Source organism: Erpetoichthys calabaricus, chromosome 1 (genome assembly GCF_900747795.2).
Source record: "Erpetoichthys calabaricus chromosome 1, fErpCal1.3, whole genome shotgun sequence".
Taxonomy (NCBI): Eukaryota; Metazoa; Chordata; class Cladistia; order Polypteriformes; family Polypteridae; genus Erpetoichthys; species Erpetoichthys calabaricus.
Window position 1 is genome coordinate 158,321,839 of NC_041394.2, and position 16,278 is coordinate 158,338,116.

General features: G+C 36.6%; 1 protein-coding gene across 5 annotated transcripts in view; it reads right to left on the minus strand.

The window, feature by feature from the left end:
- The window catches only part of fgd4a (FYVE, RhoGEF and PH domain containing 4a), a 334,505-nt gene that overhangs the window by 23,476 nt on the left and 294,751 nt on the right, over window positions 1-16,278 (minus strand). For all 5 annotated transcript variants that reach the window (XM_051920352.1, XM_051920345.1, XM_051920360.1 and 2 more), the window contains 4 exons: window positions 14,199-14,355; window positions 13,731-13,869; window positions 7,459-7,517; window positions 7,136-7,282 (listed from right to left, as the gene is read on the minus strand). In XM_051920352.1, the coding sequence (XP_051776312.1) occupies window positions 7,136-7,282; window positions 7,459-7,517; window positions 13,731-13,869; window positions 14,199-14,355 (502 nt within the window). The remainder of the gene's footprint in view (window positions 1-7,135; window positions 7,283-7,458; window positions 7,518-13,730; window positions 13,870-14,198; window positions 14,356-16,278) is intronic.

The window sequence follows — 16,278 nt, forward strand, 5'->3', positions numbered from 1 at the left end:
CAGCATTAATTTAAGTGGTTTACCAATAATGTCATAAGAGCAATTTAGGAATGACAATGATTTTTCTGAATAGCACTCCCTCCATCCATTTCCATAGGCTGAAAAGTATATGGACATTTGACTGACAAGTTGTTCCACAGGTAAGTGGGAGCGGTTACCTCATTATTTAATTAACTACTAACCAGGTAAAAGGTCTGGAAATGATTTTAAGTGTGGAATTTGCATTTGGAAGCAGTCACTATGAACAATTAATATGAGGTCCAAAGAGCTGTCCAAGTAAGTAAAAACATTCCATCATTAGGCAGATAAAACAAAATAAACCCTTTAAAGAAAAAACAAGGAGTGGTCAAATAAACCATTTAGAACAGGGGTGCCCACACTTTTTTAGCTTGCGAGCTACTTTTAAAATGACCAGGTCAAAACGCTCTACCTACATTAAAAATGGTATATATATATATATATATATATATATATATATATATATATATATATATATATATTATGGTCACTACAGTATTTGGATTTAATAATCTTCATGTGGGAAAAGGCTGACTCGCATGAATAAGTAAAGCCGAATAATGCAGTGAAGGAGGTAGCACATTTCCTCATGTTTGGGTACTTTTCCTCTGTGAGTAAGTTCCAAAACTGTCCAAGAGCCCCAGACTTCAGCTGAATGTCATCCTGTAGTGTCAAAATCTCATCCTCCACTGTAGAGGAGTTTTAGGTGAAACAGTGTTGCAATTTTTGATGCGGGTGAATTACCCTCAACATCTTCCCTAAATGGATAGCACTTAAATGTAGCGATTGGCTCAAGTAAAGCTGATTCTTGAAACCATCTGTCAAAGTCTGACAGACAATTTTCAATCTGCTCTGTGTAGCGTATGCTGTCAAGTTGCGCAAACACCTTCTGTCGCGTCTCCAGTTCTGATGCGAGGTTTTGGATGTTCCCCAAATCAAGGCGCTGCAGCTTTGAGGACAGATGTTGCATTTTTCGTTTGAAAGCATTAACTGAGCAAATCATATTGACCATGGTTTTTGTCTTTTCCTTGCAGCTGTAAATTAAGCTCATTCAACATGTTGGTCAGATCGGTAAAAAAATGCCAAGTCTAGCAGCCATTGATCATTATTAAGTTGCTTGTATTCTGCATGTTTAATGACAAGGAGAAACTCCTTTTTCTCTGGCCAGGGGTCTCGAAATCTCAGCAGGAATTTCTTCCTAGCCATCTGTCTCAACGAAGGCCTCTTTTATCATCTCTCCATCTTGGAAGGACTTCTTATTCTTAATGATCGAGTGACTCACCCAGAACAATGCTACGGTGTGTTTGACTTTACTTTTGAATTCAGCCGAGTGAAAAATGACGGCTGTCCGATTAACTGCGATTTTAGTTCCCTCTCCTTTCTCTTTCTCAGATCGCTTTTCGGAAGGAAGTCAGTTTCATAGTTTTTATGAACAGTTCAAAAGTGCCTTTCCACATTTTCCTTTTTTGGAATAGCAATGATAGATTGACAGATCAGACAAACGCACTTCGATTGTGACATAGTCAGAAAAAAAATCCTCTTCCAATTCCACATCCAGCCCTCCCACACCAATTTTTTTTTTCATATCCCTTCTTTAGTCGATATAAATTAGAAGGCTAACTAGATCACTTAGATAGCCGGTGTTTTGCAGTAGCTCGCGTGCTTGATCGTGCGTGCGGGATGACCATTGTGTTAGAAGAAAAGAGATCTCAGACTGGCCGCCATGTATGTCAATCAAGTGGCAAATGCCACAGGGAGAATATATGATAGACTAACATTTAAAAAAAAATTTTTTTTTGAATGCAACATGATCTACCAGCACTACCTTTCCGATCTACCGGTCGATCGCAATCGACATATTGGGTACCCCTGATTTAGAACATTCTTAAAAAGAAGGAACACACTGGTGAACTCAGCAACACCAGAAGGTCTGGAAAACCACAGGAGACAACTGTGCTGGATGACTGCAGAATTCTGTCCTTGGTGAAGAAGAACTCCTTCACAACACTTAGCCAAACCAAGAACATTCTCCGGGAAGTAGACCTATCATTGCCAAAGTCTGAAATCAAGAGAAGACTTCATGATAAAGACAGAGGGTTTGCCACAAGGTGTAAAAACTAAGATCAATATATACCAGAAGGTTGGAAAGAGAAGAGTATAGAGAAGAGAAGAAAAGGTTCATGATTCAATGAATACATCATCTGTGAACATGGTGGAGGCAGTTTATAACAGATATGACTGTTGGCATAGTGTACAGGGATATATCATCTGCTCAGATTCATCTAAATGCTGTAAAGCTGGAGGTACCGTGAAAGCAAACCAAGTGCTTTTCAAAGTAAAGAAGTGGAATATTCTTCAGAGGCCAAGTCAATCAACTGACCACAACCAAATTGGACATGCATTTCACTTGCTGAAGACAAAACTGATGGTAGAAAGATCAACAAACAAGCAGCAACTGAAGATAACTGAAGTAAAGGCCTGGCAAAGTATCACTAGGGTGGAAATTCAGCATATGGAGATGGCCATGGGTTCCAGACTTCAGGCAGTCATTGACTGCAAAGGATTTTCAACCAAATATTAAAAATGACCATTATATTTATGATTATGTTAGTTTGTCCAAATACTTGCCCCTGGAAATTTAGGGGGGTATGCAGAAAAATGGCTGCCATTCCTAAACTGCTAAACAATACTTTTGGTAAACCCCTTACATTAAAGCTGAAAGTCTATGCTTCACTCACATAATGATTGCTTTATTTCAAATGCATTGTGGTGGCATACAGAAGTAAAATTATGAAAATTGTGACACTGTCCAAATACTTACTGTACAGACCTGACTGTAAATTCTTTTTTGCCTTCCTTAGTATACTCATCTGTAGTACCTCTCCTGAATGGTTAACCAAATTTCTATTGGTTTTGAACTATTAGATTATTCTCCTAATAGTGCTATGTAGGATATTTAATTGACAAGCTTAGTTTGGAAAGAAAATCCTTGCAAATGGAAGCCTCAGGAAAAAAGATGGAAAAACATTTACAATACCTTTCACTACGAGAAGAGACTCCATGAGGTGAAAATGCAAACACTAAAATCTTTAACACTAGAATTACCAGAGTCTACGAAAAAACTCGTAGATCCGGCCCACCTTAAAACCGTTCTCACCTTGTCTTCTAAATGTGCCGATTAAGACGAACAGCAAGCAGCCGGATATTCCATCCCCCACCGACGCAGAATGCAGAACGTTCACTAAGTTTTCCCCGCTCATGCCTTGTTTGATTATCTGGGAGTGACTGAACTGGAGTTTTAGAGTGGAAATAATAGATCATTATTTGGAACACACGCATTTCATATGTGTTCCGTTTCTACAGTAATCTGTGTAAACACATTGTTAAAACAGAAACTTTCATATTTTAGTAATAAATGTTACAAAATGTAGGCATAAACTATATGATGTGTGAGACCTGAAGTGCAAAGATAAACACTTTCACAAAAGGTTCAAGAACAGCACAACACCTTCTGTGGGGTAACGCTAAGATTTGCTGACTCAAAGCGCAGCAGCCCTGCTGTGACTCAGAGACCAGAGTTCGATTCCCCACTGGGGAGAAAGTGTAATTTTGTTTTCTTTTTAACCTCAAACGGACACTAAATTTATATATTAATATGCACTGTAAATCGTTAAGTTTAAAATGTTGATCGCAGTTATTTCTGTTGATTAATTCATGCTTTTTACTTAGAGTCAGAACAGGAGCTTATTCAGCTTCTGATCTGACTCTAACAACGGCAGTATAAATTCACACCCGATCTGACGCTGTTCGTTTTCAAATAATATTGCATTACTTCGACAATGTTTTCTGATTGGTACTATTCGCATCATAAAATGATTTCTTCAAAACATCACATATATTTGTCTCTTTCTTTTTTTAAAATGTGCATTGATCACTGCCAGCATGTTGTAGCACACAGCAACTGGCCACCTGCATGTTCTTGTGCGCACTGAATAAGACAGTGCTATATGCAATCATCAGATTCAAATGTTAACAGTTCACACACACGCAAGGATCGTTTTTCCTACATTTACAACGTGTGTACCTGTTACAATGTACACACTTCTGTCTATGCTGTGGTTTCTATTACACACCTGAAAGAAAGAGACAATATATGTGAAAATATCAGCGCACTAATGCAATATTATTTGAAAATGAACAGCGTCAGATCGGGTGTGAATTTATACTGGAACTGGAAATTCTCTGATGTGGAATCAGTTCTGTATGGTTGTGGGCGTGGGTGTGAGTGTTGGGCATAACTGGGAATTACTGTGAATGTGAGTGGTGTTTTGAGATAATGAATAGAGCTGCAAATTACAGGGAATTCTCAGATGTGGAATTCTCTGATGTGGCGAGATAAAACCTGACACACAAACATAGGTGAATCAGTTGTGCTTGATTATTATTTTGAGCAAACAAGACACCGCAATGGCCACAGCTCTGTCACGAAAGAGGAGGTTGTCCCCCTTCTGAGGCTTTGGCTCTGCTGCAAGAAATGGATGATTGTGACTCAGACTGTGGCGAGGAGCTTATTTTTGATATCGAGGAAGACGACGAGACAGACACAGAGGACAGCCCAGATGAGGATTCTATATCAGAGAAAGAGAACAGAAGCCCTCCCCGCAAGAAACGTCCAGTCCAACATAAGAATAGCGCAGCTGCACAAGGCATAAAGGCAAAAGATGGCACCATTTGGATACAAAAAATAAACGTGTAATGCCACGAAAAGTGCACGCAGACACTTCAGTTCGCAAGCATTGGTACGAGAATGCAGTCACAAGTAAACTGCAGAGCTATAGCGCGTCTTTATGTGAAAACAGCAGTGTCAGATGGGGAGTGTCTGATGATTGCATATAGCGCTGAAGTTACTTCTCTGTACTATTCTTTCCTCTGCATGTCCTGGAGTACAAAAGAAACAGCATACAGCAACATGTGGGGACTAGCAAGATCGGGGAAAAAAAAAAACACGCGGTCACTGATTACAAACCACAAGATGTTATGCGAATGAATATGAATAATATGAATAATGTTGCATCTGTGCCACAAACGTTTTCGAAATGTACTATACAGGTCATAAAACGAATATTTCCAAATATCATACATACCTATGTCTCTGTTTTTTTTTGACATCATGGACCATAACTTGATAAATAGAAAATCAAGTGACGGTGAGATACGAAGAAGGCAGATTCACCAGCGTTTGTGTGTCAGATCCGTGGGTGGTGGTGGGGCAATAGTATGTATCGCAGTGTTTCCCAAACTCATTCCTGGGGAACCCCTGTGGCTGCAGGTTTTTGTTCCAACCGGATTCCTTATCAGTGACAACACCTGATAGCACTGATCTCATTTAATTAGCTGGTATTTTTTTTTCTTTTATTCGACATTCAGAAAAGCATAGCAGCATGATTTTCACATTTATAAGACATTTAGAAATATTTCTGCTTTTACTATAGATTTAAATGCTTAACTCTCTTTTGTTGATTTCATTATACTTTGCCCTTTCTCTGTGCAGTTTTTCCCCCTTTGTTGTATCTTAATAATGACAATTTAAAACGAGCAGATCAGACACACAGGCAAACAACACTGAATAATCAAAGGCTGCAACTACTTTAGAGTCAGACCCACTAATTAGTAAATAATGGATTAATTAAACAATTAGAAGACCTAGAAAAGTAGAACGAAAATCAAGATGAAAATACTGTTAAAATGAAAAAAAAATACATTATTCCTATATAACTGCTTGGTACATTTTAATATTTTTTTTTTTAGCAAACCTAGTTTTCTCATTTCTATATTGTTCCCTAAACACAGAACTTGAGAAATATCAGTTCACTTAATTAGTCCAGGAGTTCAATTAAAAACAGAAGCTGGTTGGAACAAAAACGTGCAGATACAGGGGTTCCCCAGGATCGAGTTTGGGAAACACTGATGTATCGTGATATACTGCAGAGCTATAGCGCGTCTTTATGTGAAAACAGCAGTTTCAAATGGGGGGGGGGGGGTTAATCCTGAACACAACTGAATGAAAAGTGAATTATTAAAAAAAAAAAAAAAGCTAACCTTTACAAGTATCATAAATTACACCGGCTGTTACAGACTGAAATCAAATGTATATTTTAATTCTAAAATAGTAAGAATAAGAGCAGCTCACTTCTCAAAAAGGGAGTCGTGTAGGGTCGAACTCATGACCTTTTGATTCCCAGTCAGCAATCGATACTGTTGCACCACGGCAGCAGTCGTAGTAAATGTGTGTCAATGTCGCACACTAAGGTGGCTTTTTTTTTTCTGCAGTTATATTTTTGAATAAAAGCGCACTTGTTCTGTTATATTTGTACCTTTTGTGAAAGTGTTTATTTTATATTTGGACTTCAGGCTTCATACATTATATAGTTTATGCCTACATTTTGTCATTTACTACTAGAATATGAAAAACGTTTCTGTTTTAAAAAAGTGTTTACACAGATTACTGTAGAAACGGAACGCACATGAAATGCGTGTGTTCCAAATAACAATCTATTATTTCCACTCTAAAACTCCACTTCACTCCCAGATAATCAATCAAGGCATGAGCTGGGAGAAGTTCATGCACGTTCTAAGTCGGTGGGGGGATGGAATAGCCGGCTGCATGCAGGTTGTCTTTATATGCACATTTAGAAGACAAAAGACGCTGGCGGAGAGGTGCAAATGGATTTAAGAGTTTTTGCGTAGGCTCTGGTAATTCTAGTGACAAGGAGCCTCACCATTTAAATCTGAGGTCTGCTGCAGTATTAAGCAGTGCTATGACTACGGGTCATTTCAGGAAGAATTTTGGAAGTTTGGGGGGGGCAATGTGCATTGTACCAGGTTTTTCCCTATCCTAGTACACATTTGGTTTTGTATAAGTTAACAACACATTAATAAAACTGTCATCTAGACTAAAACATTGAGAGATTACTTTTTAAAGTTTTGAATATGGCAGTGTATTCTTTTCCAGATGGCTACTGAGTGCACTGAAATCCTCACCCCAAGTTTTTGCTGATTTTTGTACAAACATCATCAAGTACAAATTAGTTTACCAAGGAGTATACCAAGTACTTACTAAAAACAGATAGCGCTCCTGAGCAGAAGTGTTACGTGCAGCAAGCTTTAATATTTGACCTTCCTTGATAAATTCATTTGAAGGGTTGACAATGTCTTCTTCTTCACCCAGCATCTCATAGATTTCAATCAGTTTCTTCAGATTCTCCTGTGACACAAATAATGATTATTACTCCATACTTTAAACAACTAATCTAAGCATTACACCGGTAGTGTATGAGACACTCTGGATTTAATTGGAAATGGCACAATCTGCCACAGTTTACTTTAGGCCCCCTAATACCATTTTTACCATTTTCCTGTTCGTCTACAGTAAATACTCACCGCTTTCCTAATTGCAGTATTGGAATGTGAGGCAGCTGTAGAAATAATTTCTAGTGACTCTAAAAAGAAAAGGATACTTTATTTAAAAAAGCAAGAATAGATGAACAATAAAGATGCGGTGGAACAGTTGATCAAAAACACTCCATAATGATGTATAAAAAATCATTTAAAAAGAAAACCGTTTTCATTATTAGGCACCAACGTATTTGTATTTAAAGGTAAAAAGATATACCAGCAGACAAAAACTCAACTGCCTGACTCACTATAAAAAGGTGCCAGGGTAGTTATATGGCAAACACAAAAATATCAGCTGTACACTCCATAGGCTAAACTGGAAAATGTAGTCAGAAATGGAAGACACACACACACTTTAAAAGCCCACTACTGGCTGTAATTATTTGAGAGTTTTGAAATTAATTGGTTGAAATGAAACGTGTAAATGCTTTCTAGATTGGCACACTGTGCTCCTGGCAAAAACCTTTATAAGAATAGTGTATTATTTCCTACATGGAAGGTTGTGACTGCTACAAATTATATTATATGCATTTTGAATTGAAAATATTAAAGTGGGGCAAATTCTCACAATAGCATGCTATTACCACCAAAGGACAGGCATCTAAACTGTGGATATACAGTACTGTGAAAAAGGATTAGCCCAATCATTCCCAACAACGATTTTATGTTGTTCTGAAATTTGCTAACCAAGATCATCATAAATGCTTGTCTTTTAGGCACTTGGATGATTCACAGGACTTTTGGAAAAATGTTCAACAGGCTAATGAAATAAAATGCAAACCTCTTGAGATATCCCAGATCCCTCTATGTTTGGCATAAAAACAAACACATTATTCCACAATAAGAATATCATGACAAATCATGCTGGTGTGAGGATGCTTTGCTGTCTTAGGACATGGTTGACTTGCTATAGTTGAAGGAGCCATGAATTCTGACCTGTATACCAATATTCTTAAGAAGAATGACTAGTCATCCATCCATGAACTGATGCTGAAGTATAGTTGGGTCATGCAGCATATCAATGATCAAAGCACAAAAGCATGTCCACGTTAAGTTGTGGAAGCAATATTAAAATCCTGAACTTGCATACTCATAATCCAGATCGAAACCCAATAGGTGTTGTGGGAGGACATGAACCCGAGCATTTCATGCTCAAAAACCTACATGTTTTTTAATTAAGGCAGTTCCGCAAATAACAACTAAAATTCCTTTATAGTAATGTAAATGGCAGATATTGAATTACTGGAAGTGTACAATTGCATTAAATGAGATAAAAATGGCACATTTAGTTAAGTGTAAGTAAGCAATTAGTCAATCACATATTGCCAGTCTTGATAATTTATAAATTAAATGTTAATTTATTAAATAATACTAGGAAAAAGGTTATTTGTTCACTAAATTGCTCTTTATCTAATATTACATTTTGGTTGATGATCTGAAATCATTTAGCATTGAAATTTGCAATAAGAGGAAATCAAAAATGGGCAAACATAGCTCAGAGCACTGCAGACAGGAACAAAAATGGAAGTCTGCTTTGATAATAAAAATAGAAATCTTAAAAACAGGAAGCTTTAACATTTGCATTCTTCTGTAAGATAAGCAGTTAAGATGTCAGCTATGAATACTTCGTAAGTGAGAGCTGTGAAGCTGTGAAACGCTTTGCTCCTGGGGAGTATAGAATAATGAGAAAAAATAAATGTTTATAAAACTAACAGAATATGAAAGCTGACAGGTTGTTTTTGGCTACAATAATAGATCTCAGCATTCAGATTAATAATATAATGTGTAAGTGTTGAGAAATATTTTATATTCCTGTAAGAATATATGAGAGAATTATTAGATTTAAGATGAACATATTTTAAATACTATATTTTTGATACTTGAAAATGTGAGAGACTTGGCTTTCCTGTTATTTGGTTAAAACCTGCACATCTAAAATACATTTATTCTAATACTGTCTGTCCACAAATGTGTCAAAACCATGAAGTCTAATCACCCTAGTTAGGCAGGAGTAAGAGTGGTTACACGTGTTTGTTCACAAGTGATAAACTGTAGATTGACTGTGATTAGACATTGTTTTACAAGAGATGCTCTATAAGCTGCCTGTTTGCCGAAAATTCTTTCTTAGAGCCATTTTGTTCATTGTAGCTAATTTTGACAGCCATCATAGCAATACATAGTAGTCTTCATTCTAATGTTGTGTGCACTTTAGCATTAATGATATTCTGGTTCAGAAATGAAAGTTATTAAAAGATGAAGTTAATGTACATATGTAAAACAGGCAAAAAGAAAACGTAACTTCATTGCTCCTGTTCCTTTACAAAGGTTATTTGCTGTACTGTTCACAGAGAGCTGCATCTAAAGACCTATAGTGTTTGTGGTAAACATTGTATGATCTCAGAAATTTTCCCAGTTATTCACAATCTAACCTTTCTAAGAAAGATGCTTTTGATCTTTCAGGTGGGGGATCTTTTGTTTTGTTTTAATCCATGACATGAAATAAAACTGTGCACCATCTAGGGTGCAGATATAGTGACCATTATAGTTTTTTACTATTTCATAGATTACATTTCACAAAGAATAAGCATTTTTTCTAGACGAAATGCTGTAAAGCAGCCATGATACAGTCTTTTCTTACTTTAAATTAACATACAATTTACCATTCTCTTAGGCAAAGGCTTATTGGATGGTTTTTCCTTCATTCATGAACAGTAAACTATTAGCCATTAAGGCAAATTTGAAGTTATTTGTAATTATAAACTTCAAATACTTCCAGAAAGTTTATGAGATGTTTCTGTCTTGAGTTCCTAATTTTGGACATAAAATGCCAATTCACAGATAGTCATATTATTATTTGTAAACAACAGTCCCTATGCCTTGTTCATTTTAGCAACTTTTATTTCAATTACCTCAGAACTATGATATCCTAGTTTGGATGGGTGAGACACCGACAAATTGACACCTTCTGCAAATATTTTCTATGTCTGATGGAGTTTGTAAGATTTTTTTTTACAAGTCCCATATTTCCTCATAACTACTTGTATACGGCAGTGCTAATAATCACTCAGTGTTAACATTCAAAAAATATATATAGTTCTTCTGTAAGATGTAGCCATTTCAGATCATCATTTAACTGGTTTAAATATACTATGGTATTTGATGATAAATGCACTGATAAGAACTACTGTATAACAATGAGGAAACCATTGTATTTAAGGATTAAACTAATGAGGGTAATGTACTCATAAAACAGGTTGTTCTACTTTTAGCAAAGAAAGTTTTAATAGTAACATACACTCACTTTAAAGAGAAAGTTCAATTCAGAATATACACGTCTTCATGGTCTGTATCAACTAAATGCAAGCTGGTAATGAATATTAATAAAGGAAAAATGGAATCCAATAATAGTAACTTGACATAAAAAGTTAAAAACAGAAAATTATGAAAAATAGGAACTGTCAATATGCTTCAGGAATAACAAGCTTTCATCAGGTCAAAAATCCATTAAATAAAATACAGAATAACTACAAAGAATGGGCAAGAGAGACATTTTTTTTTTATTTTTGTAATAACTAACTGCCTGAGAAAACCTAGTTTTACAGTGTTGGTAACTGTCTCGACTGGTTTTTATTACTTTTTGATCACTATACTATTTTTGTCTGTATATGATATTGTATCTTACTATTTTCAAGTATATATATATATATATATATATATATATATATATATATATATATATACACACACAGTGATCTCTCGCTATATCGCGCTTCGCCTTTCGCGGCTTCACTCCATCGCGGATTTTATATGTAAGCATATTTAAATATATATCGCGGATTTTTTGCTGGTTTGCGGATTTCTGCGGACAATGGGTCTTTTAATTTCTGGTACATGCTTCCTCAGTTGGTTTGCCCAGTTGATTTCATACAAGGGACGCTATTGGCAGATGGCTGAGAAGCTACCCAACTTACTTTTCTCTGTCTCTCTTGCGCTGACTTTCTCTGATCCTGACGTAGGGGGATTGAGCAGGGGGGCTGTTCGCACACCTAGATGATACGGACGCTCGTCTAAAAATGCTGAAAGATTATCTTCACGTTGCTATCTTTTGTGCAGCTGCTTCCTGAAACGACATGCTGCACTGTGCTTCGCATACTTAAAAGCTCGAAAGGCACGTATTGATTTTTGACTGAAAAACAAACTCTGTCTCTCTCTCTCTATCTCCCTGCTCCTGACGGAGGGGGTGTGAGCTGCCGCCTTCAACAGCTTTGTGCCGCGGTGCTTCGCATACTTAAAAGCCAAACAGCCCTATTGATTTGTTTGCTAGAGATTGTTTTCTCTATCTATGTGACATTCTGTGCTCCTGACGCGCTCTCCTTTGAAGAGGAAGATATGTTTGCATTCTTTTAATTGTGAGATGGAACTGTCATCTCTGTCTTGTCATGGAGCACAGTTTAAACTTTTGAAAAAGAGACAAATGTTTGTTTTGCAGTATTTGAATAACGTTCCTGTCTCTCTACAACCTCCTGTGTTTCTCTGCGCAAATCTGTGACCCAAGCATGACAATATAAAAATAACCATATAAACATATGGTTTCTACTTCGTGGATTTTCTTATTTCGCAGGTGGCTCTGGAACGCAACCCCCGCGATGGAGGAGGGATGACTGTAATAATAATGAGATAATAAATATAATGAGATTTGAATGTACATATGGACTGAAAGCAGGGAAAAAATTAATACAGTATATTACAATACTTTCCATTATGATACAACAACAAAAACACATGGAGGACAAGTATTTGGACTTCCTATATTTTGGAGTGCCTGTCCCCCTACATTCGAAGTTGTAACCTTAGATTGTCTGAAAGCGGGTTGCCTATTATTCCAAGAGCCAAGCATAAAAGAAGTGATGATGTGGTTCTTTGCTGTTATGCACCAAAATTTGGAACACTTTACCAATATAGATACGCCAGGCTAACACCATGGATTATTTTAAAAAAACCCTGAAAAGCACACTTTTTTTAATTTGCATTTTTCATAGCTACAAAGCATCGAAGTTCTACTTGTAATAAATTGTAGATGCATAGAATTATCATATTGTTCACAGATTTGCAATCATTATCAATATCTACTTTTCTCCGCTTATTTTCTTTTTTTTTCTGTGGTAGCGTTCTGCACCACCACCACCTGATCATGGCCCTGTGCAGCTGTCTGTGTTGCTCAAATGAAGGCGGGTGCCCCAACTATCCACCAGACCTACTGCAATGAATCCTCTGGGACAAAGCCTGGAAAAAAGGAGGAATGACTTAAGAACATTTAAGTTAGGCAGAATGGCCAGTGGGGGCTGGATGGTCTTTTTCCCCCCTATCCTCCCTGACACCTGACCTTATCATTGTACTCATCTTTAGAGATTTACAGTACAATATTATATATAAGGACTCAACTTTTCTACTAATTAGATATCTGTTATGTAAGTACAAATATAAGCACAACAAAATGCATTTCTTCTATTTTACAAAAGTCACTGCTCTTCTAATGTTAGCTCTGATGTGTTAAAAAAAAAAAAAAACACATTCAAGTGAAATCAACTTATCATATTGGGTGACAGTGTTCACACCTGCTTTGTGGGAATTTTTTCCCCTGCCCTGATTAGCCAAAGTTCATCTTTGTGGCCTGAGCTACAATGAAAATCCATGTGAGCAAACACTGGCAAAGATAAATAATAATAATAATAATAATATAATCCAAGGAAGACAACATGAGAAAGGAAATGGCAAAACGCAGTATAACTTAGTCATTTCAAATGTTAAAGGCAGCTTGTAGTAAATTGTTTATATGATTTAGATTCAGCTAATGTAAGAATGTGAAAAAAGATTTACCTAGAAACCCTAAATATGTAAAACTACTGATGCTAGAGTTCTGAAGTTGATAAATGGAGTGTCTAAAATAACCATTTCCCATGTAGTAGAATCATCTTCAGCTGTAAAAGTATCAATTAAACCTTCGAGGGTGAAAAGTACCAGAAGATGCATGCAGACAATAAAGACAATAATTAAACCTGCATGACATGGTCGTCGATAACTTCTAGAAGCCCATGAGAACAATGGAAACACATTATATTAGCAGAACTAAATGAATCTGCACATTAGAGCTATGCAAATTTGGAAATTTATGAGTGAGATTGAAAAAAATCTTAGCATTTCACTTCTGCCTATCAAAAAAAAAATTTTAGTCCAAGTAAGCATAAATTGAATCTCACTTTCTGCATCCTTGCGGTCTGAGGAATCCCGAGGCAGCTTTTTCAGGTAGTCTTTGAGAAGCATCTCATATCGGGGAATCCTTTGCACAGGTTCAAGCATATGGTGCTGTAGCGTCAGACTCCCACATATGTCTTGTTTCTGAAGAAAAATAGTTAAGAATTGAAATGAGTAAAAAGAAGAAGAAGAGACTACTGTTTGAAGAACTCATCAATATTATGCTCAAAATATTTATGTCATTATGAGTATATTTTAACTTTTGACAATTTGTCCATTTTAGAGTAGCTTCAAGATGTATAATTTTATAAAATACACTTGCCCTGAAGAAAAGCATTAAAGACACACAGCCTGTTCTAAATACACTATCAACTTGAATTCACCTTATTTATCTAAATATTTTAACATGCAAGACTTTTTTCCTTAAATCACATTAAATGAACAAATATTAATATTTACTTGAAAAAAGATACCTGGATATCTTGAATAATGGCTTTGAACTGTGGCGACCTCTCATTCCAGACCTTCAGTAGGTCCATAGCATGATCAAAATTTTTAACATATTCTCCATACATTTTCAGAAAGGGTGCTAGTTTCTGTAGGATGTCACCTATCCTAGGTGTGGATGTCCTTTAAGTAAAGTAAATAGGAAAACAGAGTCAGATCAAAGCACTGTACACTACTAAATTGCAAGTAATATCCCTGGAATATCGCATATGGAAAGAGAATATATATATATATATATATATATATATATATATATATATATATATATATATATATATATATATATATAGTTAGGTCCATAAATATTTGGACAGAGACAACTTTTTTGTACATTACCACAATGAATTTTAAAATGAAACAACTCAGATGCAGTTGAAGTGCAGACTTTCAGCTTTAATTCAGTGGGGTGAACAAAACGATTGCATTAAAATGTGAGGCAACTAAAGCATTTCTTAACACAATCCCTTCATTTCAGGGGCTCAATTGGACAATTGACTCAAAGGCTATTTCATGGGCAGGTGTGGGGAAGTCCGTCGTTATGTCATTATCAATTAAACAGATAAAAGGCCTGGAGTTGATTTGAGGTGTGGTGCTTGCATGTGGAAGATTTTGTTGTGAACAGACAACATGCGGTCAAAGGAGCTCTCCATGCAGGTGAAAGAAGCCATCCTTAAGCTGCGAAAACAGAAAAAACCCATCCGAGAAATTGCTACAATATTACAAGTTTGGTACATCCTGAGAAAGAAAGCAAGCACTGGTGAACTCAGCAATGCAAAAAGACCTGGACGTCCACGGAAGACAACAGTGGTGGATGATGGCAGAATTTTTTCCATGGTGAAAAGAAACCCCTTCACAACAGCCAACCAAGTGAACAACACTCTCCAGGGGGTAGGCATATCGATATCCAAGTCTACCATAAAGAGAAGACTGCATGAAAGTAAATACAGAGGGTGCACTGCAAGGTGCAAACCACTCATAAGCCTCAAGAATAGAAAGGCTAGATTGGACTTTGCTAAAGAACATCTAAAAAAGCCAGCACAGTTATGGAAAAACATTCTTTGGACAGATGAAACCAAGATCAACCTCTACCAGAATGATGGCAAGAAAAAAGTATGGAGAAGGCGTGGAACAGCTCATTATTCAAAGCATACCACATCATCTGTAAAACACGGTGGAGGCAGTGTGATGGCTTGGGTGTGCATGGCTGCCAGTGGCACTGGGACACTAGTGTTTATTGATGATGTGACACAGGACAGAAGCAGCCGAATGAATTCTGAGGTGTTCAGAGACATACTGTCTGCTCAAATCCAGCTAGATGCAGTCAAATTGATTGGGCGGCGTTTCATGATACAGATGGACAATGACACAAACCTTTCAGCCAAGGCAACCCAGGAGTTTATTAAAGCAAAGAAGTGGAAAATTCTTGAATGGCCAAGTCAGTCACCTGATCTTAACCCAATTGAGCATGCATTTCACTTGTTGAAGACTAAACTTCAGACAGAAAGGCCCACAACCAAACAGCAACTGAAAGCCACTGCAGTAAAAGGCCTGGCAGAGCATTAAAAAGAAGGAAACCCAGCATCTGGTGATGTCCATGGGTTCAAGATTTCAGGCTGTCATTGCCAGCAAAGGGTTTTCAACCAAGTATTAGAAATGAACATTTTATTTCCAGTTATTTAATTTGTCCAATTACTTCTGAGCCCCTGAAATGAAGGGATTGTGTTAAAAAAAATGCTTTAGTTGCCTCATATTTTTATGCAATCGTGTTGTTCACCCCACTGAATTAAAGCTGAAAGTCTGCACTTCAACTGCATCTGAGTTGTTTCATTTAAAATTCATTGTGGTAATGTACAGAACCAAAATTAGAAAAAGTTGTCTCTGTCCAAATGTTTATGGACCTAACTGTATATATATATATATATATATATATATATATATATATATATAATATACATACATACATACACACACACTAGGGGGTTCGCCCCCTACTCACATTGCTCGACAACCCCCCGGCCTGTGCTACACACCAGTTAGTTTTTTATT